The sequence below is a fragment of the Brassica rapa genome, chromosome A10 (genome assembly GCF_000309985.2).
Source record: "Brassica rapa cultivar Chiifu-401-42 chromosome A10, CAAS_Brap_v3.01, whole genome shotgun sequence".
In the NCBI taxonomy this organism is placed as follows: domain Eukaryota; kingdom Viridiplantae; phylum Streptophyta; class Magnoliopsida; order Brassicales; family Brassicaceae; genus Brassica; species Brassica rapa.
The window spans coordinates 11,494,910-11,518,682 of NC_024804.2; the positions used below are offsets into that span (position 1 = coordinate 11,494,910).

General features: G+C 36.7%; 3 protein-coding genes and 3 non-coding genes across 9 annotated transcripts; 3 read left to right on the forward strand and 3 right to left on the reverse strand.

Annotated features, from left to right (window-relative positions):
• Positions 1-129: 129 nt before the first annotated feature.
• Positions 130-4,446, reverse strand: LOC103845078 (glucosidase 2 subunit beta). 4 transcript variants are annotated; one of them, XM_033281498.1, is made up of 16 exons: positions 4,180-4,446; positions 3,953-4,069; positions 3,732-3,827; positions 3,365-3,604; positions 2,691-2,947; positions 2,414-2,482; positions 2,244-2,342; positions 1,750-2,080; positions 1,567-1,668; positions 1,376-1,477; positions 1,234-1,291; positions 1,061-1,129; positions 872-959; positions 659-720; positions 500-551; positions 130-405 (listed from the first exon to the last, which is right to left on the reverse strand). In XM_033281498.1, the coding sequence occupies exons 1-16, from the start codon at positions 4,283-4,285 to the stop codon at positions 340-342; spliced, it is 1,914 nt and encodes a 637-aa protein (XP_033137389.1). In that variant the 5' UTR covers positions 4,286-4,446; the 3' UTR covers positions 130-339. The 4 variants fall into 4 exon arrangements, with proteins under 4 accessions (XP_033137389.1, XP_033137388.1, XP_033137387.1 ...); XM_033281497.1 differs by having other exon boundaries at positions 1,750-2,083; XM_033281496.1 differs by having other exon boundaries at positions 1,750-2,083; positions 2,235-2,342; positions 4,180-4,445.
• A 69-nt stretch (positions 4,447-4,515) lies between these two features.
• TRNAI-AAU lies at positions 4,516-4,589 on the forward strand. The gene has a single exon. It is a non-coding gene; the product is annotated as a tRNA-Ile (tRNA).
• A 293-nt stretch (positions 4,590-4,882) lies between these two features.
• LOC103846132 (probable FBD-associated F-box protein At1g32375) lies at positions 4,883-13,521 on the reverse strand. The gene is made up of 6 exons (XM_033281503.1): positions 13,306-13,521; positions 12,375-12,878; positions 7,348-7,596; positions 6,768-6,876; positions 6,526-6,663; positions 4,883-6,419 (listed from the first exon to the last, which is right to left on the reverse strand). The coding sequence occupies exons 2-6, from the start codon at positions 12,872-12,874 to the stop codon at positions 6,279-6,281; spliced, it is 1,137 nt and encodes a 378-aa protein (XP_033137394.1). The 5' UTR covers positions 12,875-12,878; positions 13,306-13,521; the 3' UTR covers positions 4,883-6,278.
• Positions 5,122-5,198, forward strand: LOC117129448. Its single transcript, XR_004453097.1, has one exon. It is a non-coding gene; the product is annotated as a small nucleolar RNA R12 (small nucleolar RNA).
• Positions 5,291-5,374, forward strand: LOC117129381. Its single transcript, XR_004453030.1, has one exon. It is a non-coding gene; the product is annotated as a small nucleolar RNA SNORD24 (small nucleolar RNA).
• A 570-nt stretch (positions 13,522-14,091) lies between the features above and the next one.
• LOC103845079 (FBD-associated F-box protein At4g10400) lies at positions 14,092-23,735 on the reverse strand. The gene is made up of 3 exons (XM_009121909.2): positions 14,720-23,735; positions 14,507-14,647; positions 14,092-14,415 (listed from the first exon to the last, which is right to left on the reverse strand). Exons 1-3 carry the CDS (start codon positions 15,548-15,550, stop codon positions 14,149-14,151), a joined length of 1,239 nt encoding a protein of 412 aa, XP_009120157.1. The 5' UTR covers positions 15,551-23,735; the 3' UTR covers positions 14,092-14,148.
• Between the last annotated feature and the right edge of the window lie 38 nt (positions 23,736-23,773).

A 23,773-nucleotide genomic window follows, 5' to 3' on the forward strand; every position in this document is an offset into this window, starting at 1 on the left:
TTTAAAAATGGTATATGACAGAGAGCCAAAACCGAACCAAACTTACCACTTGTTTATGACCTAACAAAACCACGTTCTCATCTTAAAAAAAGTGAACTTTGGAATGGTAGGCGAGATGCCTTCACATTACTAACGAATTTCAGATTTCTAACTGTTCTTTTCTCTTAACCAAAAGTTTAACATTGTCTCAAGTACTGTTGATAAATAGAACCTCCATTGTTCAATGAGGTAAAACTTGAACTTATCAATTCTCTGTTTATACTTTTACTTTTTGTCCTCTTGACGTTTTGAGATAGAGCAAGATTAGTGGTCTAATTGACACAAATCTGAGAAACATGGTCATAGTTCGTCGTGCTTCTGAGGTTGGTCTTGGTTCATCAACTTCTCGAGCTTTTCTTGTAGTTCCTATAAAAAGTAGGCCAAACACCCGGTTTAGATAGTGTTAACGAGTAATTAATTAAACACGGGGCTTTGATATTTGAGATGCACATCAGCTTACTTTAAGTTTATCTTCTAGACACCGAGCTGGAGTAGATAAAACTGCCGCATATCTGCAACAAGAGAGTAAGAGATGAGGGGGACAAAATAAATGAAAACCCAAAGATAAAACGCTATAACCCGTGACACAGGTAAAAAAGACCAATGACAAAGAACTTACTCGCAACGACTTGGTTCATCAACATCCATAAGCTCATTTTTCAACCCACATCTTAGCTTGATCTGCATGTCAAGAATTAGTCAAGCTTTTTATATTTCTTGTCTCTGTGGCCTTTGCAAGCTCGAAATCAATTCTTATAGTGGTCTAGTTATAGTTGGAGCTAATTTTGTTCGAGCAGTTTATTGGATGTAGTAGCCATATCCGAATATTTACCTTTAGGCTTCTATCGGGACCGTTCCAACACTTATCTCCGTTTGTATATGTCATGAACTGATACGAGTTCTCAAACTTTTCCCATCCCCTAGAAAATCACATTAAGCCAAAGAAGTTTAAATCCAAATACATAGATAGATAGTTACTGAGATCTGATTGCAACTTCGAACTGATTCCTCGTTACATTACCCTAGCTGAGTCTTTGAATAGCCCTCCTCTTGTGTTGCTTCTTTATATGCACAGACTTTGTAAGTATACCTAGACATTAGGCAAGTACCGAATAAGATAAACATAATTATAATACCTGAGATAATGCTAATAAAGAAAGGAAGTAGACAATGAATTGCTATAATTTTTCTTACTTGCCCTGTTTGCTCTCAAAACAACGACCATGGAATGAATAGAACTCTTTCTCCGGTCCTGTAATAAGAAAAATAATACTAAGGACTAACTCGAAAAAGGCAAAACGTAAGTAATGGCTTAGGATGTTTTTATCATACAGACCAAAGTCTTGTTTTAGCTTCTTTTCTAAGCTCGAAACCCTTGACTGTATTTTCTTAAGCTTTGAGCTCGACTCATCGTATTCCTTGCGTACCCGATCAGCCTCTGCATATCCCACAACGTAGAAGGTGAATCACTGAAGACATACGAGTCTTGATTTTACTTTCCATTGAAGTGATATACTATTAGTTTACCTGATTTGTCCACTGGGGTGGTTTGGAATAAATTCACAGCCTGTAAAATGTTCTTGACGGTCTTTTGTATCTTCTCCAACCAGGTAGGACTAGAGGTTGTCTCTATAAGTAATCAAATATTAATAATGTCTTACTTACTATGATATTTTAAAGAATACAAACATCTGTGTCAATAGTGCAAACCTGATAAATCGAGATCATCCTCCCCATCAGATTTGTAGGAAGAAGTAGAATCATGGCGATACTCCTCTTCATAGGTATCATCTTCGGGTTCATGGTCGCTGTATTTTCCATCGTCGCCTGTTTCCTCGTCACCATCTGACACAAATCCATCATCTTCCTCTACTTCCTGTGGACTGGTGGGCGTGTGGTCATGGTTTTCATGATCATCAGCTTTCGAGTCCTCATCTGCCTCAGATGGCGTATCAGACTTCTCTCCTGTCCAACGAGAGGCAACAAGACGCCCCAATTCCTCCTTTGACAACTCTTCCTTCTTCTCCGATACAATATCCTCCTCCTATATATAGAATATAGAGTACTTAGAAAATTGCAATCGACAACTCTCAAAAGGTCAGAGTTATTTTCATCATGGAAGTTCAGAAAACTAGACTCAGATTTATGACAACAAATTGTAAGCATTTGGCCAGAAAATGAAATTAAACTACCACCTTCTTCACCTCGTCTGATTCCTCCTTTTTGGTACTACCATCATGTTGAGATCCAGCTGTGATGAGATCCTCAGATGAGGGAGATTCCTCCTTCGTCTCCACAACATGCTGCATTGTACACAACCTTATATCATCATCTAACTTCTGGAGGAGCATATAAATGAAATCATTTTTCAAACCTGGTTTGCAGGATTAGTGTGCGTTCCCTCTTCCAATACACTTGTTGGTTCAGCTTCAGCTGCTGGCTCCTGAAATCACATTATACTTCAGTACCCGCTTGATGACACAACAACTCTGAGCTTAAAGCATAACAAGAGAATTCAACAAAATAGAAAAAGCCCTGAAGGTATTGGATTAATAGCCATGTGAATGTTAACTTGTTGAATAAGCAAAATAAACAAAAATAAAAAGATGAAAGCTTGCAAATCTATTTCAGTTTACAAGAGAAGAACTAACCTCATCTGTATCCAAGTCCTTGTATCTACCAGTCTCATCATGATGTTCGTTTTCATCCAGAATTTCGTCGTCCTGTGAAACTCCAGGCATCTCTTCACCGGCTGTGCTTCCTTCAACTTTTCCATTGTCATCTGTCTTCTCCTCACTCGTCCCATTTCCCGGCTGGGCTGCTAATTCAGCCTCTTTTCTTTCCTTCTCTTCCTTTTCTTTCTCTAGACGGTCCTTCTCCCCTATCTTCTCAATTTGTTCTTTACGCTCTACACAAGAAGTATTAGGGAAATTTCAGATCTTTATTCATAAGACCAACATTGTTAAGGGAAAAATGTCTGTCTTTATCATCGGAAGTAGGTCATCATTGCCAGTTATAATGAAAGAGAAAGAAGTTGACAATCCTATCTGATTCCACTACATCAACTACTACTAGTAGTCTACTAGTCATATAAATTCTCTCATTTTCTTCCTGCCTTTTTGGTGGTTAGTGAAGATTTTTAAGACTAACCCAGAGGCATATCATGCACCTAACTACACTTATATCCGAGGTTCTGCTCTCACATTCCAATACACTGATTATTATCTCATGATACTACTATATGTCCATTTAAGTTTCCCTAAGACAAAAACAAAAAAATCTCAACTCTCATGCCAAATTGCACCAAAAGAGAGAAAGAGCAAACCTTTAAGCTGCTGGACAAGTCCTTTCAAAATCTTCTCCTCGCTTTTCAGCTTCTTTAGTTCAGCTTCATCTTTCTCCAGACCCACTTTCGCCTGCTCGATCTCCTTCCTCCTGATCACAACCCCTTGATTATAGGTATCGATTTTCTTCTTAAGATTCTCTCGAGCAGCTTTCCCAGCTTCCCAGCATGTATTTGAGCATGTCACTATACCATCATACTCATCACTTCCATCACAACAATCTGCTCCCATGCGGAAAACAAACCATTTGAGCCAATAAACACAGAATGCTAACTATCCAACAGCTTATTGATTCTTCTCTATAGTAATATTGAACATAAGAAGGTATAAATGAAGTAACATACATACCGCAGATACCATCATTGACTCTGGAAGAAAACAAAACTAAAGGAGAATGGCCTGCGTTCCGACAATAGAACTTGCCATTAGGACAAGCTGAGGTGCCTGTAGGTTTAACAAATAGAGCAAATATTAATCTGAATTCTCTCTCAATGAAACTGATCTGCTAAATCGTAACATAAGATAAAAGCTTCAAACTTTATGATATCAACGGAGACGAATAAAGGAACCTGGCTCGTCAGTGCCGTCTGCACAGTCGCAGAAATCGTCGTTGAGCTGAGCTCTGGTGAATCTCTTTGATCCGTCCTTGCACTTAATCTCCGAAGATGATTTGTAATACTTCTCATCTACACATCCACGGTAACGAAACCCAATCAAACGAAAAAGAAACAATAGCCAACGAGAGATCAAATCGGATCTTCAATGAGCAGAGAGAGAGAGAGAAAGAAAGCCAAACCTAGAGGAGAAATGCCGAGAAACGGATCATCGGTCACGGGGGACGAGCTCGATCTAATAGCAGAAGAAGCAAGGAGAAGAAGAAGGAAGGATAGTAGTACTCTCATCTTCTTCGAGATCGGAGCCGGAGGACAGGTTTGGCCACGGGAATAACAACAAATCAAAGTGTAGTGTCTGGGGAGAGAGATGAAGAAGTTTGATAGATTTCGCAAAACGACGCAGTTTCATTCAGCTATACATGAGACGATGGCATTGGCTGCCTGCACTTGCAGCTAGCATGGGCATAGTTGCAGTAGTTTAAGTTTGTATAATATATGATCGGTTAATAAATCAAACAGCCCTATTAGCTCAGTTGGTTAGAGCGTCGTGCTAATAACGCGAAGGTCACAGGTTCGAAGCCTGTATGAGGCATAAATTTTTTTGTCTGCGTTTGGATAATTTACTAATTTTGGCAAACCATGGGCATTGAGTTAGAAAGCTATGACAAGCCTACCCACACACATATTATAATTAATGGGCTTATATTAGAATACGTAGAACCTAAAAGCCCATACTCAATTTTTACGGCCATATGTCGGCTTATGAACTAGGGTTTTGGAAGGTTAATCTCTTCATCACCACATATATATAATATTCATCATCTTCTCTCTTTAACATCAAATCAAAATCTTCTTCTACGGCGCATGTTTTCAAAATTTTCGAAGATTTTCTCTTTTTTCTCTTATTTTTCAATTTCTTGGTTTTATCGTTTTTGAAAAAGTGTGTTTGCAATTTTTTGAACTACAAATTCTTTTGAATGGATCTTGAGGTCGTTCATAAGGCTCTGATTTATTTATCTGTGCTAAGCTTGCGTACCTTTGTATGTTTTTCAGAACATCTTCGAAGATAGATCTATCAATCGCTTAAATCGGATTTTTGAAAAATATGTTAATGATTGATGATGGTGAGAGTGATGAAAAAAATCATTCGGATTCCCAATGAATAAAAAATGTGATTATTTACCAGCTACTTTTGACTCACCATCATCAATCAATCAATTTCTTTGTTTTTGATTATCAAAATTTTATGATTTTTTTAATAAATTTGTTGTATAATCAACATCTGTTGGGTATGGCCAGTGATGTAATCAAAATATTTGCTACTCTTGATGAAGAAATTCACTTGATGATTCTTTAACCACCAAGATCTCTGAGGCCTTGTTCAGTTTTTCTAAATCACATTTTATAAAACAGAGCTTTTTATTAATTTTCTTTGTCTCTTTAAGAGAAGACTCTCCAGGAACCGAGCTTGACGTACTTTACAAAGTATAATAATATATGAGATAAGATGCTTTAACAAATGAATAATATGCATAGTTGATCTGGAAATTTGTTGGCTTAGAGATTTAAAACATGTTAAGGTTGTCTTCGAGCTAGGTTTTGCAATACAAACTAATATTTAACGATTTGGATTGGGCTGATATCATCATATGGTATGAGTTAACAAATTATGTTATGTGACTAGATCTTCAATGAATTTAAAATGTACCAAATTTTATTTATCCTTTTTCATCTTCTTCCCACCATTTGATATGACTATTTAGAACCCCGAGTTAGAATGGCAACTAACCACACCCATTAGCTGATGTTGTTGTCGCATTACTAATCATCGTCTGGGCATGCAACTCATCTGGACCGATACTAAAACACAATAATGAACCGTTACTGAAACACTATAGTGACTATTGCATCAATGTTCAAACACAGGATTAATATTACGAAGTACTTGAACAGTGTTTAGTGTAGTTGATTCTGGAGACTATAATGAATGATTTCAACAATGTCCAACGTCAGGACGACCGTTACCAACACAATCAAAACGTCGATTATTCTGAGATTAGAATTAAACATTCAAGATATCTATATTAACAGGGAAATTTAAAAGAAACGAAGACACATAGTCCGTGGAATTAAATCTTTTCACTTTGAGACAGAACTGTAATTCCCACAGAACTCTCTTGGTGACAGACAACTCCTTGAGCATCTTAAGATTCTTTACTGGATTTGTCGATTTGGGATAGAAAATTGCCAGTCCTAAACGACCAGAGTTTCCTAAGATGTATTATCTTGCCAGTTGTTTCTCCTCTTCTGTTCCTCCGTATTGCCTCCAGTCAAAATATTCAAGAGTAGACAATAGACATTCAGGAACACGACTCGGTTGGTTCCAGCCCAGGATCGGATCTCCAGTTCTAATGCCATGGAACTTAGACTGAAAATGGAAGAGAAGTATAGTCGAGTTAGAACATCAAACAAGATATAAGATTGGATCTTTGCAGCAGTTTGGGTTTTGGCCTTTTGGGTATATGTACATGTTCAAGGACGATAATCCTTAGCTTAGGAGCAGCTTTGAGTAGACGCATAAGTAGATCCAACAACTCGGTGGTCTCGCAAGTACATACTTTCAACTGTTCAAGCTGTCTAAATATTGTTCCATCGAAATGTGCATCCTACACATAAAGATACATAGGAATTGATGTAAACTATGACAGATTCGATATAAAAAAAAGCCCACAAACTTGTGTATAAAAGTTTATAGAGAAGAAGGCATTACCATTGAAGTCGTTAAACATAATGAAAGCTGCACGAGTGAAGTAAGGGAAGCAAGAAGCTGCTGAGGATTACTATAAGTCACATCAAGATGGGCCTCTACCACCTTATGGGAAGAACCCTATGGAGTCCAAAGATATGTCACGAATTGTAAACTCGAATCACTTTGATTGCCTGTCTAAGATGTTAGAGGAGAAAGAATTTTATTGAAGTCACATTCACCAAGTCTTCTTCTCTCTTGCTCTATAAATTTTTATTCACCAAGCATTGTATTCACCAAGTCTTCTTCTCTCATTCTCCTTATACAAATTATTTGAAACACAGTCCTTGTTTTTATGTTTTGTTTTTATGTTTTAATTTTAAAATGTATGTTTAAAATGTTATCTTTATTATGTTTTATATTAATAAATAAAATTTCTTTAAAAAGAATTTTTTTAAGAAATCTAAATTAAGAAACTACCATTGTAGCTCCAAAATTATGGAATTCTTAATTAAGATCCTTAACTACAATTTATTAATTTAATAATTACTAAAATGTACTTAAGAAACTATGCGGGATCCTAGGGATAAACATGCTCTTAGAGATACTGTTCTCAACGAGACAAAATCCATCTGTATAATCAACAATGTCCAAGAACTCCAAAGAAGGAACATCGAGCACCAAACCCTGATGGTAGTCTACTTCTGCTGTGGTACGCACGGTTAGAAACTTTAAAGAAGGCACTTTAACCACCAAACATGCCACATTGTCACCGAGGCATTTGACTACAAACAAGTCTTCAAGAACAGGACAACTGGACAGAAGCCTGCGGATAAACGCATCACGTGGGTACTTTGTTGAAATACGTCTAGATAAGTCCTATGTTTATGGAGAATATTATGTAGATATTATAGATAAGTACCAATATTGTTGGGAAACATATCTTGAGTTGTACGTATGTATATAAGGAGATCTCCTCCTAATGAATAAAGCACACAGTTTACCTAAAGCTCTCGTTTACTTTACATGGTATCAGAGCCACACATACTTTAAATTTCCTTTTTTCGTTTATCATGGGTGAGAAATCCGATTCAGTTGTTGCCGTGGTGAAGAAGTTACCTTCGCCGTATGTACTGGCGTCTTCGGACAATCCAGGGGTTTCAATCTCGCCTGTGCAGCTTACTGGAGAAAACTATGCTGAATGGGCCTCCGAGTTGGAGAACTCCTTGCGCGCGAAGCGTAAATTTGGTTTCGTTGATGGAACGTTGCCAAAACCATCAGCTGATTCTGATGATCTTGATGCATGGAATACGGTGAATTCTATGGTAATTGGGTGGATAAGGACATCAATCTCGCCCAAGATTCGCTCAACTGTTACGTTTGCGTCTGATGCTCACAAGTTGTGGAGTGATTTGATGCAGCGTTTCTCGATTGGGAACGCGGTGCGTGCTCATCAGATACGGGCCGAGTTGGCTGCGTGTAGACAAGACGGTATGAGCGTTATGGACTACTTTGGAAAGCTCTCCATCAGGTGGGAGGAGTTGCTTACTTACAAACCATTGCCGAAGTGTACATGCTCTGCTCTACAGAATATTGTGAAGGAGCATGAAGAAGAGCGTGTCCATCAGTTCTTGATGGGTCTTGATGAAGTTAGATTTGGAAATGTGGTGACAAATATAATATCCATGGAGCCACTTCCTGATCTTAATAGTGTTTATCAACGGGTCGTTCGTGAGGAAAGAAGAATGGCATCTGCTCGATCTGACGCAAAATCAGAGGTGGTTGGTTTTAGCGTAAAGACAGAGCAAGATTTGGTTAGCGGTTTCAATGCAGCTGCTTTAACAACTGCTCGTTCAGCGATCGTCTGTTCACATTGTGGTCGCAGTGGTCACGAGAAGAAAGAGTGTTGGCAGATTATTGGTTTTCCTGAATGGTGGTTGGAGAAAAATCAAAATCAATCTGATCGTGGGAACAGATCTTTGAACTCTAGAGGAAGAGGAGGTTCTTCTATGCGAGGACGAGGGGGACGTGGTAGTTCTTCTCAGCAGCAACAGTCTCAGTACCGGTCTAATGCTGCACAAGCTCCAGCTTCTGGTACATTCCCAACGTTTACCGCCGAGCAATGGGCGTCGCTCTCACAACTGCTCGAGCAACAGAAACCAACTCCAGTTCCTGATCGTTTGAACGGTAAGGTTCAGACTGGTGAAGTCATACTTGACTCAGGGGCATCGCACCATATGACTGGTGATGTTCATGTCCTCGAGTCAGTAAAATCTATTCCGCCTGTTCCTGTCTCCTTTGCTGACGGGAGTGTGGTTTATGCGACCAAGTGTGGTTGCTTGTCTTTGTCGAAAGATATCTCTTTGGAGAATGTGTTATTTGTTCCAAACTTGAACTGTACCCTGCTCTCAGTTCCCAAGATGTTAAAGCAAAATGGTTGTTTCGCGGTTTTCACTGACACATTGTGTATATTGCAGGACCGTTTTACGAGGACCCTGATTGGAGCCGGTGAAGTAAGGAATGGTGTTTATGTTTATCGAGGAGTCACGATCGCCAGGAGTCACAGAGTAAGAGCTGCTGAGGATCAAGCATTGTGGCACAGGCGTTTGGGACATCCAGCTTTTGGTGTTTTGAGTTTTTTACCGTTTATCTTTAGTGTTAAGAACGTCCATGACAAGTTTGGTGGATGTGAAGTATGTTTTAAGTCGAAACAAACTCGCGAAGTTTTCCATGAAAGTTATAATAAAGCATCTGAAAGTTTTGGTTTAATTCATGTAGACCTCTGGGGTCCTTATCGGATTCCTACTTCGTGTGGCGCAAAGTATTTTTTGACCATTGTTGATGATTTTTCGCGAGCTGTGTGGATATATTTATTGCTTGAGAAAAGCGAGGTGCGTACGGTGCTACCAGATTTTTGTGCCATGGTTCATCGACAGTTTGGAAAGCTTGTCAAGATTATCCGATCAGATAACGGGTCCGAGTTCTTATGTTTGTCACGTTACTTCAATGAAAACGGTATTCTCCATCAGACCTCCTGCGTCGCTACTCCTCAGCAAAACGGGAGGGTCGAGAGAAAGCATAGGCACATCTTGAACGTGGCCAGATCATTGTTGTTTCAATCAAATTTATCTACAAAGTTTTGGGGGGGAGAGCATACTGACGGCAGCACACGTGATCAATAGGACTCCATCTAGCCTGTTGAATGGCAAGTCGCCCTATGAATGTTTATATGGAGAGAAGCCATCCTACTCTACTATCAAAACATTCGGATGCTTGTGCTACGTTAGTAAGTACAGTTGAGACAAGGACAAGTTCGGTGAGAGGAGTTTAAAGTGCATTTTTGTAGGATATCCTTATGGGAAGAAGGGATGGCGTCTGTACGATCTCCAGAGTCACAAGTTTCTTATCTCGCGAGATGTTGTGTTCGATGAGGGGACGTTCCCGTACTGTGAAAATGAAACAGAGTCCTCTGTTCAAATTCCTATGATTGCTGCTCCAGTTGATGATGATGATGTTTCTGAACATCGGGAGAGTAGTGCAACACCAGCACCAGTGGAGATGCCTGTTGTGACACCTGTGTTACCGGCAGTAGGGTCGCAAGTGGCATCTGAGACTCAGGATGAGCCACAAGTTGAGCCGCAAGTTGAGCCTGAGACTCATGATGAAGTGCTCGAAGTTTCAGCAACTACTGAGATGGGTAGAGGTCAGCGCCAAAAGACTACTTCAGTGCGAATTAAAGACTATGTCACGTACAATGCAAAGGCATTGACATCTACTCTCGATAAACATACACCTCCAGACCTCATCGGCTCCCAGACCTCACAAACGAGTCCAGGTACTCCCTATCCCATTGAGCATTATATAACAGATGACATGTTCTCTGCGTATCATCGTGTTTTCTTAGCAGCAGTATCTGCTGGGGTTGAGCCTAAAAGTTTCAAAGAAGCTATGGAGGATGAGATCTGGCGTAATGCTATGTCATGTGAGATTACATCTCTCGAAGGACAGCACACTTGGGATCTTACACATCTCCCTCCGGGCAAAACAGCTCTTATCAGTATGTGGGTCTATAAACTGAAATTCAATGCTGATGGAACAGTAGAAAGACCTAAGGCACGTCTGGTGGTGTGCGGAAACAGACAAGTTGAAGGGGTGGACTACGGTGAGACCTTTGCTCTTGTTGCTAAGCTTACGACAGTACGCACTTTATTTAAAATTGCAGCAGTCAAAGGATGGGAGGTTCATCAGATGGATGTGTGCAACGCTTTCCCTCATGGTGATTTAGAGGAGGAAGTGTACATGAGACCGCCACCAGGATATAAAACTGATGATCCGACACTGGTGTGTAAGCTCCGCAAGTCGCTGTACGGTCTCAAGCAGGCTCCCAGATGTTGGTTCGCGAAGCTAAGTCAAGCGTTGTTGAAGTTTGGTTTTATACAGTCTTATGAAGACTATTCTCTCTTCACATACATTAGAGGGGAGGACAGTTTGCGAGTTCTTATATATGTGGATGATTTGATCATATGCTGCAACAACTTAGGCATGTTGGTCAAGTTTAAGGAATATCTCAGTAACTGTTTTCGAATGAAAGATCTTGGCAAAGCCAAGTATTTCCTTGGTATTGAGGTTTCAAGAGGGACAGGCGGTTTCTTTCTCTCTCAACGAAAATATGCCCTCGATATCATTGCAGACGCTGGGCTTCTCGGGTGTAAGCCTCTTTCTATTCCGGTGGAGCAGAACCACACGTTGCTGTCTGATAAAAGTCCCTTCTATGAAGAACCGGTTCGGTTTAGACGTATAGTGGGTCGTCTAGTCTACTTATGCATCACACGACCAGAGCTTTGCTATGCAGTGCATGTGTTATCACAAGTGATGCATCAACCACGTAAGGGTCACTGGGATGCTGTGGTAAGGGTCCTTCGTTATCTCAAAGGCACGCCTGGTCAAGGTATCATGTTAACTTCGGAGAGCTCGCTCCGAGTACAAATTTGGTGTGATTCTGATTGGAACTCGTGTCCTCGCACTCGTCGGTCTTTGTCTGCGTTTGTAGTTTAGATTGGCGGTTCTCCAGTTGCATGGAAGACAAAGAAACAAGACACGGTGTCGTATTCTTCGGCGGAGGCCGAGTACAGAGCCATGTCAGATGCTCTCAAGGAGTTAAAATGGATGAAACGTTTACTTGCAGATTTTGGCGTTTATCAGAATGGGCCAATGGATATGTATTGCGATAGCAAGTCAGCAATATACATCGCTGCTAACCCGGTGTTTCACGAACGAACAAAACATATTGAGTCAGACTGTCATGCGGTTCGTGATGCTGTGAAGAGTCGTCTGATTACCACACGCCATGTACGGACTACTGAGCAATTGGCGGACATACTTACTAAAGGGTTGGGGCGGTATAGCTTTGATTACATATTGTCCAAGTTGGGAGTTTGTGACTTACACTCTCCAACTTAAGGGGGAGTGTTGAGATACGTCTAGATAAGTCCTATGTTTATGGAGAATATTATGTAGATATTATAGATATTATGGGAAACATATCTTGAGTTGTACGTATGTATATAAGGAGATCTCCTCCTAATGAATAAAGCACACAGTTTACCTAAAGCTCTCGTTTACTTCACATACTTCATTGATATAAGGCTCAGAGTTTTAAGTAAAGGGAAAGAAACCATCTCTGACGCATCCACAAGAACCGCGTTCTGTAGCTTTAAAGTCACAAGCGTTCTAGAGCCTGTTGTATACAAGCTCCTCGGAAGTATGAATTGAGTTTCAGTAGAAGAAGCATCAATCTCTATAGTCAGCTCACGCACAGAGCGATTAACAGCAGGTGTAACACATACTCCAAGATCTATACCCCTAGAGTTTCCACTAAGCTTCAAAGTAAAACTCTCAAGAACCTTAGCTTGGTGCAGCAGCAAAGAGCTGTAGAGAAACCGCAAGAACCTCCCGTCTTGGCACATGTCATCGTCACTGTAATCGAGTCTTGACACAAACATCCAAAGAAACTGCCATCTTTTTGACAAAAGCATTGTTGACACAACTTGTTTCGTAGGCAGTGAGGATAGTATCTTCACGAGGAGGGCATCAGGTAGATCACTTAGCATATCCATACGATCCATCCCCATTATACTCAAACTTCTCAGCTTCTACAGATCCAGTAACACAGATGATGGGATGATTTTGCGAGCCTATTGCTATCAAATCCAAACGAGAGTGATAAAGAAAGTTATAATACCTGAAGTGGAATCGATTCCAGTGACGGAGTAATAATCACCAGAGAGAGACGAACCCTAATCCCTGAAATGGTTTCTCGATTACAATGAACAAAGAGAACCGTTCCCGCTAATTTTTGGTGGGGAAGCTAAAATGCGCCTCTTTAAATCACACGCGCATCACGTGCTCTAAACTCGCAACCTTTTTTTTGGTTCTTGTTCGTCTAAGAAAAGATTTTCTGGTAATAAATAAGCTGGGGCGTTCGGTATTTTATCAGTTCAAGATTAAACTAACGGAGTAGTAAAATTTTCAAAAACAAAAGTCCACAAAAAAACAAATATAACTCACACAGGATGTATGCCATCATTTTGACCAAAAACATTGTGTTCACAAGATCTTTAGCTGGCAGTGATGACAATTAATATATATTCTCAAGAGCAAAGCATCAGGCAACACACCTATCTTCATGGAAACTACTCTTTTGAACGCCAACAATTTACAGCTAGAATGCTTCAGGATATCTGAAAACTAGAACCAAAAGTATAAAACCCGGGTGCGTCACGCTAAAGATGTAAACAATGATCTAAGGAGAATAATGAGTGTACGTGAAACCCTAAGTTTGATTTTCTCAGGAACCATTGACTTAATTAGGAAGACTGATTAAGATACAACATCCACTAAGTGTGAGATTATCGAAAACTGAAAATTAACTGAAGACGAAGCAGTGACGACGTTTGAATACAAAGATTGTTTATGAGTTGTTAATGTCGTGTCTTGACTAAAAAGTTATTATTTGTTTTTTTTCTCTTTCGAAGCTCACTGGATTCTTTCGCAGGAACGAAACTCATAGTCGTTGAACAAGTCTGATAACCCACTGCAGCCAAGCAAACGAAGGAACAAGTGAAAAACAGAGCAAGTACGAGATAAAACCGTAGATTAGGTGATGACGTATATCCTTCAGAGTTAAGGATCTGAATCAAGACTGAATCTGAGAAAACTATAAATATTTTTATTAATATTTAAAGGGTACAGATACACTTTGAAATACTATTACAACTTATCAAATAATTTAAACTCATACAATAGACTTTGTGTTTTTATTGGACAATAGATTGAAACAAGTATAAGTGTTCTTTTTAGATGCAAGTTTATAAAAAAGAAGAAGATATGAGTGCGAGAAGTATGCTCAATCAAACATGAATTCGCATGTAGTTGAAGCTCTGGAAGAAAATGCCAACTCCTTTAACATCTCAAGTTCCGGAATATCACATTCATCAGACAAGATTGTTGCAGTCTTTAGGTGACTAGCATTTTTCAACATGTAAATCGCGAGATCTCTCTCTCCTGGTACTCCTGAGTATGCCGACCAGTTAAAAATTTGTAGACTCGACAACATGCATGCAGGAACAGTACTTGGTGGATTCCACGGAATAATGCCACAATAGTAATGATCCTGAGATGATCAAGCAAAGAAACTAGATTAAAACCATAATGTGCATCTTGATGAACCCAAAAAAAAAACACTAATTAACAAAGATACTTACGATCATTTCATAAAGGTCTAGTACTCGCAAGTTAGGAGAATCTTTGAGAAGCCTGACAAGTAGATTCGATGTACAGTCTTTGCATCGACATAGCTTCAAATGCTCAAGCTGGCTGAATACAATTCCTTCTTCATACAGAACCTGGACACGAAATGAAAATTATAAACAAAGGATATTTTTAAATGAGTTGATAAATGAAAACTTAATTGTTACCTCTAAGCATATTTCAAGACGCTTGACAGATGTGATTGATTCAATAAGACTCTTGATATCAGGGAACTCAACATCTATATATGCCTCGATCAAGTTAGGCATATGCTCAACCAAGCAGTAGTGACTAATACTACTATGAATCCGAAGTTTGAAATACTTTAGAGAAGGTGTTTTTATCACAAGCCCATCAATACCATAATCAAAGGGTATAAAGAGTGATAAACGCTGCAACGATGGGACAACGATAGTGAACTTCCTTGTATTGTCATCCTTCCATATGTCCACTTTTAGTTCTTCAAGAGCAGGGCAATTAGATAAAAGTCGTTGAAGAGATTCTTCATTGAAGTAAGCCACTTGTTGAAGTTGCAAAGTCTTCAGAGATGGAAGACAAACCATAGGAGGAACAGCCAAGAGAATCCAATCACTGAGTTTCAAAACCACAAGTGACTTGCTGGTATACAAGTTACTCGGCAATGTGTTTAACTTCTCCGGATAAGAAGAATAAGAGATATCCAGCTCACGTACGTTCCTAGAAACCGCAGTTGCAACGATCCATTTGATAACTTGAGGTTTAAAATAATTGCTTAACTTGAGACGCAAGCTTTCAATAACATGGGCTTTATGTAGAGGCAAACTTCTGACAATGAAACACCGTAGCCTCTTTCGTTCAGACTCTGAGTAATGTTGATCATCATACTCAAGTTTTGGCAACCACTTCCAGAGATGCTCCCATCGTTTCGATAAAATGCTAGTGGACACAGCTTCTTTTGTTGGAAGAAATGTCAACACCTTCACTAGCAGTTCATCAGGAAACCTACTAATCTTGTCCATGTCTCTCAGAGGTAAACAAAAAATATGTTTTTCTTTTAAATTTCTCTCCAGAAGTTATAAAATGACAAACAAAAACGGAGTAACACAAAAAAAGGGGAGAAACTCAACAAAACGCTGCAAATGCTTGAATTAACAAAAGGTGTGAGATGAGTCTTTTCAGTTATGGTTTCATCATATTTATACACACAGCTACATAAATGTAAAGAATCTAAATGATGACTCTTAAAGAGATTACTAACGTCGTTCAGTAGTTATCAACTTAATATTTTGGTCAAATTGTTTGTATTCAGTTTGATTGAATTCTTCTAATGGTCTTCCTTACCTTTTGTGACATCAAATGAATGTAGAACTAGGTTCATCTACTCAGGATTTCCTAGACATTAAATTAACTTGGTCGTTTTTCTAGCTAAACGTTGTAATCAGATGTTGCATCTAGAGACATTGCATGTAAAGATTATTTGGTCTTACCGTCAACCGTTGTATTCAGATGTTGCATTTAGAGATATTGCATTTAACATTATTTTATTTTACTATTAACTTTTAGTTCTTACATAACTAGATGTTAATTTATGTTAATTTATGTTAATTTAAATAGCATCTTGATATAACATATTGAGAAAGAATGAAGCATATGATTATATTTTTAAAATGGCTTAAATAAATATAACATTTAAGTAGGTATATTTTAAGTTACATAAGTATCACACTCATATATATATAATCATATATATATATACACATATATTAATATTCGTGATTTTAACGAGAAAACACATATTTTTAATTTTAATAAAATTATTATTTTTGTTTTTTCCGAAATATAAAAAAACGAGAATCTTGGCAAATAAGTTCCGACAAATGCGAACATTGACCAAGTCATGCATAGGTTTCAACTTTAAGATTGTGAGATACTTAAAATTGGAATCTAGGTCTAATTTGGTCATGGCGAACATCCACACTATTTATGATCAACCTTAGAATTTGATTTAATCTTTGCTCCAGTGTGACATCTTTGTCTCCGTTGTGCCACTGACCAGGTGAGAAACATAAGCTTTTCTTTGTCTCATTACATTATCCGAAATATTTGCTTAGATTGACAGGGTTTATCTCCTCCTGTCATTTTCTTTCTTCATCTTAACATCTAGAGCTCTCCGTACATGCACCCTAAGGTGGTGTAAAACACTTCTGAAATTACTCAAACACGTACGGTCCAAGACTTCGAGTTCTCAAACACTGTCCAATAATATGAAAATCTCTCTCGATTCAAATAATCAGATATTTTAGAGAACATAAGAATCTCTAACTGTGTTATAAAATATTTATAGCATCATCAGTAAAAAGATATTTCAACATTTCTGAGCTCCATAATTCTTTACTCTACCTGTAAGAAAATTGAGTGCAAATGCAACATCATATGTCCTTTATATAGCACAGTAACTTCATAACCAAACACAAGTTTGCATGTCTTTGAACCTATTAATACAAAAGCTAAGACCTCGACCATCTGATGCATTTCTTGTTAGGAGTTAATTTCACCGTCCTCAAACACAGCGAATGCTTCAGGAGATATCTATTTCTAAGTATCCTCTCCACTCTAAAGACTGGACATCATACATTCCGGAACACAGCTCGGCACGTCCCAACGATCCAGTGGACGGACCCACGAGTTAGAATGCTTCTAAGACCAGAGTGAAAAAAACATTCTATTATAATGAGAACCAAAACTAAAAGAACATATAATTTAAATCAAAGTTGTGGAATCTACATCACATTGAAAAGCTTGAGACGTGAGTTAGCAAGTAACTTCAACCACCCACATGTAGATGTGCATAACTCCAAGTTTACAAGCTTACAGAAGATACTAGGATCCATATCCTGAAAGGGGAGAAAAAGCTTTAAGGTGCTAATGGTTTAAATAAACGATAACTAGGACCAATTGAGTGATTCGTGTTCAAAAAAAAAAAAAAAAAGGACCAATTGAGTGATGTATTATAACCTCCAATCTCAGTGAATATAACAAAAGACGCTTGATCGAGCTGGTTAGATACATGAGGAAAACTTTGGTAGATGTTTGTTTGGCGTTTATAGAATTGCCTCTACCACTTGAGTCAAGTCCTTAATGACATTAAAGTCGTTACCCCGGTCATCAATGTTTAAGTACTTCAAACAAGGAGCATTTATCATAACCTTTGGAATAGACTTTTCGTGTGGAGAATATCTTAAGCCATTGTCCTTTTTAGTTACTGTTCTAATGAACAATCTCTGCAATGAAGGTACTGCAATATCAAGCGTTGATATAGCAGTACTTGTTCTTTGTTCCACCATGAGATCAACAAGAAGAGAAAAACTTGATAAAATCCTAGAAAAGTGTTCATAATTTGATTTCCTCAGGAGGACAATGTGAAGAGTCATAAGTGAAGGTAGAGAGGCAGTCACAGGAATGTTCAGATCGATCCAACCTTTGAGATCCAAGATCACAAGTGTTTTGCATGTAAGCAACCTTAATGGTAGTTGGATCAAGATATCACCACATTCGAGTGTAAGCTCGGGTATTCCACGCCTAACTGCAGTTCGAATCCACAATCCAATCTCTCTATCCTGTCTTGAATTTGAAATGGAGGCTTTCGAGAATAGGATGCTGATGTGAAAGCAGAGACTTGTCTACAAATCTTGAAAACCCAATTCTCTTACCAAACTGATATTCTTGATCATATTCCAGTCTCTTCATGTACGTCCATAGAAACTCCCATCGTTTAAACAGTAGACTTGTAGCCACGACATCTTTTGTCGGAATGTGTGACAATATCTTCACCAGTAAATACAGGCAAGTCATTGATATTGCTTCTGCAGTACACTCAAAAACCATAGAACATATCATTAAAAATCACAGTGGAACCAGTAGGGATGTTAAAATGGGCTTTTTCCAATAGGGTTAGCCCTGCCCGCTTCTGATTTCATAACCCTAAACCCGTTAATTTTTGTTTGGGTTAAATTAGGGCCGTCTAATTTTAGACGCGGATTAACCCTAAACCCGTTATTAAAAAAAAAAAAAAAGTAAACAAAGAAACGTCATTTCTTCTCTCAACTTTCTCTCACCATCTCATCATCGTCGTTTCTTCTCTGGACTCACGATCTCAACCAGAGACGAGATCCCATTAACACCTCACCATCTCATCTCATCTCATCATCGTCGTCACTCGTCAATAGGGATGTTGTGTACAGGGTTAGGGTTAAGCCCTTCCTTGTGTAATATAAACCCAGCCCTGTTTTAACCCAACCCTATTTTAACCCTACTTTTTGATAAGGGTTAGGGTTGGACCAGGGTTAGCCCATTTAATTTTTTTACAAGTCAATAATTTTTTGCATATCAAATTCAACTTAAATTTAAATGTTAAAATTGCAAATAAGATCATGTAAATGCAAAATGTGTCTTTTATTCATTTTTGTCTTTCACTGAAATTAAAAACCAAAGTTAACATTCATTAATGTAAATGCAAAGTATAACTCTTGGACCTCTTGGTCTTGGGCACAACTTTGTAGCTACTTTAACAAATAGAACTTTACTCAAACTCTCAAGTCAGCCAACACTTCTTGTTCTCCAAGTCTCTTGAGTCTCTTCACACTCGTTGCTCTGCAACAAGGCAACAACAGAATCAGTTTATCACAGAAACCCACAACGTAACGAGTATATTATTAAGCTGATCTCAGAGTGGAAACTCGCTAGCTAAAGACACAACATGGAAAAGACAAAAATATATACTTAAACCAGACAGTAAGCTACAGTCTCAGACAGCAAGATACAGCCTACAGTCTACCAAACAGCAAGCTATAATCTGAGACGAAACAAACAAAAAGTAATCATCCTAATGTGAATTGTCTAATATCACAAGAAATTGATCAGAGACGTTAAACACATGAACAATGATTCATACTAACCAAAATCAGATTTTTCTCAAAGCTACCAATTTTATTTTTGTTTTTGGCTTTAGAAAGCAAAATACATAAAACACTTATATCTCAATTCTACAAACCCACATACCCTAGAGATCGATTTCAGCAAACCCACAAACCCACAAACCTAGAGATCGATTTTAACAAACCCAGAAAGTGCTTGAATCGTCACAGATCGAGTAGTTTCAATTTTGTCTCATTACAAACCCATAAGCAAAAGATCTCACCATATTCTGCTAGCTAAGAACAAAGAACATTCTTCAAATGTACCTGCTTGCTGATCTGACTGTGACCGTGATGAGATGAGACGATTGGGATCTCGTCTCTGGACTCTGGTTGACGACTGACGAGTGACGACGATGATGAGATGAGATGAGATGGTGAGGTGTTAATGGGATCTCGTCTCTGGTTGAGATCGTGAGTCCAGAGAAGAAACGACGATGATGAGATGGTGAGAGAAAGTTGAGAGAAGAAACGATGTATCTTTGTTTACTTTTTTTTTTTTTTTAATAACGGGTTTAGGGTTAATCCGCGTCTAAAATTAGACGGCCCTAATTTAACCCAAACAAAAATTAACGGGTTTAGGGTTATGAAATCAGAAGCGGGCAGGGCTAACCCTATTGGAAAAAGCCCATTTTAACATCCCTACTGGTTCCACTGTGATTTTTAATGATATGTTCTATGGTTTTTGAGTGTACTGCAGAAGCAGGTACATTTGAAGAATGTTCTTTGTTCTTAGCTAGCAAAATATGGTGAGATCTTTTGCTTATGGGTTTGTAATGAGACAAAATTGAAACTACTCGATCTGTGACGATTCAAGCACTTTCTGGGTTTGTTAAAATCGATCTCTAGGTTTGTGGGTTTGTGGGTTTGCTGAAATCGATCTCTAGGGTATGTGGGTTTGTAGAATTGAGATATAAGTGTTTTATGTATTTTGCTTTCTAAAGCCAAAAACAAAAATAAAATTGGTAGCTTTGAGAAAAATCTGATTTTGGTTAGTATGAATCATTGTTCATGTGTTTAACGTCTCTGATCAATTTCTTGTGATATTAGACAATTCACATTAGGATGATTACTTTTTGTTTGTTTCGTCTCAGATTATAGCTTGCTGTTTGGTAGACTGTAGGCTGTATCTTGCTGTCTGAGACTGTAGCTTACTGTCTGGTTTAAGTATATATTTTTGTCTTTTCCATGTTGTGTCTTTAGCTAGCGAGTTTCCACTCTGAGATCAGCTTAATAATATACTCGTTACGTTGTGGGTTTCTGTGATAAACTGATTCTGTTGTTGCCTTGTTGCAGAGCAACGAGTGTGAAGAGACTCAAGAGACTTGGAGAACAAGAAGTGTTGGCTGACTTGAGAGTTTGAGTAAAGTTCTATTTGTTAAAGTAGCTACAAAGTTGTGCCCAAGACCAAGAGGTCCAAGAGTTATACTTTGCATTTACATTAATGAATGTTAACTTTGGTTTTTAATTTCAGTGAAAGACAAAAATGAATAAAAGACACATTTTGCATTTACATGATCTTATTTGCAATTTTAACATTTAAATTTAAGTTGAATTTGATATGCAAAAAATTATTGACTTGTAAAAAAATTAAATGGGCTAACCCTGGTCCAACCCTAACCCTTATCAAAAAGTAGGGTTAAAATAGGGTTGGGTTAAAACAGGACTGGGTTTATATTACACAAGGAAGGGCTTAACCCTAACCCTGTACACAACATCCCTATGAACCAGACAAAACCTATGTGAATGAAGCCAGATAAGATGCAGCAACAAGAACCCTAATAAAAACATCTTAGGTAAGAGAAAGGCCTAACCCTTTTCGAATCCCTTGTTTTGTAAGTTACTCTGATTCCATCTATAAATCAAAATATTTTTCCTTGTTTAAAAGGATTTCATATTAAACAAATTTAATATTTCACCTAGTGAAACCAGCTTTTGATTTTAAGAGGTTCGGAACAGTTTGAAGCGTAGCGGTTTGTAAAATTGTTTCGAAACGTTATCAACCGCTACCACCCGCAAAAACCAACCGCAAAAGCTGCGTTTGCGGGTGGTAGCGGGGAAACCAGTCTAAACAAGCCTTGCTTTAGTAATATCGAGATTATTTGTTGTAAAGCAACTTCAACCTTAAGACTAGGGCTGTTAAAAGTAGGTTGTATATATAGTATGTCCTAATAAAATACTAGATATGAGCTTGTGCGTTGGAACAAGTTTTGTTTGATGTTTTAATTTAATAAAAAGCATAAGAGTATCTTGTAGTTTTAGGATTGTTTTTACATATGTTATGTGAGACTTATTTTATTATTACTAAAAGTCATTATCACACATAAGTTCTAGTTAACATTTGTATTTTATAACTATGGTGCATATATGAATTATTATCAATTTTGTACTTAGGGCTAGAGCATATACTCATGTTTAAAAATTTAAACCGGACCCAATTTGAAGTAAGAATTATAATGAAAAAAATAAATAAAAATTTAAATAAGGTCAATCGAGTCAATGAAAACATTATACATTTTTATATACTACTTTAATGTTATATTAAACTTATCTGATATTAATAATTTTATTAATTTATTATTTCTTGACATATTTATGTAATAACATTTTAATTAAAAAATGAAGTAGAAAATACTACATATTAGAAACAAAAAATATAATAAGATGACGATGAACTTTGATTTGTTTTTAATAAAATGCATATAAAGATCACTTACGGTGACAATAATAAAAATCTACTTCCTATTTCCAAACATGAAAATATATATTGACTTTCGTATGAAGAAACACATTTAAATATCAATCACGACGACATCGTAATGTTTTATTTTTTTAATTAAATAGTTTTAGCATCATGCTTTTCATCGAATTCTTTTTTTTTTAAATTACTATTAACTAAGTTTTAATTTTTTTGTTAGGATGTTTAAATTCTATTTTATAAATCTCATTTTTATTTACAGAGAAAAATAAAAAATATCAAATACCATTTAAAGATTTTAGAAAAGGAAAATTACTATCATATAATCTTTTACAATTATCTTATGTTTAGAATTTCAGAAACATTAAATTGCTAGAAAATATTTATTTTTAGTTACTATTAAATAATTTTAAAATTACTATTTTTACAATTCATATCAATATTATTTTTGTACTTCTTTGGTTAACTAAATAATTTTTGTATCATGTTCATCATTAAATTCTCCCTTAAAAATATTATCAGATAAGTTTTACAATTCTATTTTTGTTTAGGACTTAAAAATTTAGGACTTAAAAATATGATACAAGTCTCTTTTGCTTTGGACTTTAAGAAGAAAACAAAGAGTATCAAATATTCTTTACAATGTTTTTTTTGTTTTAGAAAATGAAATTAATATTACCTATATTTACAATTATATTTTGTCTAGGATTATATAAAGATATTCTATTTTAGTTAAGAGATTATATAAAGCTTGGTTTTTCAAAGTTGTTAATAAACATGATCGCGATATGTGTCAATAAAATAATTAAAATAGTGATATGTGTCAAAAATAAAGTACAAATATTTTTTCTTTTAAGTTTTCCTTTTAAGAGTTTAGGATAGGAAAATTGCTATTACATAATCCTTAAAAATTATATTTTGTTTAGGATTTAAGAAATATAAAATTACTATCATATAATTATTTTCAGTTAATATTCAGTAATTTTATAAAATTTATATTTTTTCAATTTGTTATTTTAACATCATTTCTACTTTTAAATTTTTCTTGGCTAATTAAACTTTTTAGTAGCATATTTATGATCAAAATTCTTAAAAATAAAAATTACTATTAAATAAACCTTTACAATTCTCATTGATTAGAGGAGAATTTGCCAAATATGACTCAAAACTTGATTTGAAATGCAAACCTATATCCGAACTTGAATCAAATGCAAAACTAACCTAAAAATATGGATTTGGTAGTAAAATATATCAAATAGGATTTGGTAGAGTTCAAATAATTTTTATTTTATAGTGAAAAAGCAATAAATCAAAATATCACTTCCTATTATGGTATTTGAAACTTTTTTTTAAATAATAAATTTACTTCACATGTTTAGAAAGAAAATCAAACTTTTTGAAACAAAAAATTGTTTGGAAATTTATTTTAAAAATTTTTATATATTTTATATATTTCATATAACAATAAAATATCAAATTATAATAATTAAAAAAACTATTATTGTTTAGATAAATATTTAAAATTTAAAAGGTTTTTTCAAAACCTTTGAAGTTACTTCAAAAGCCATAAA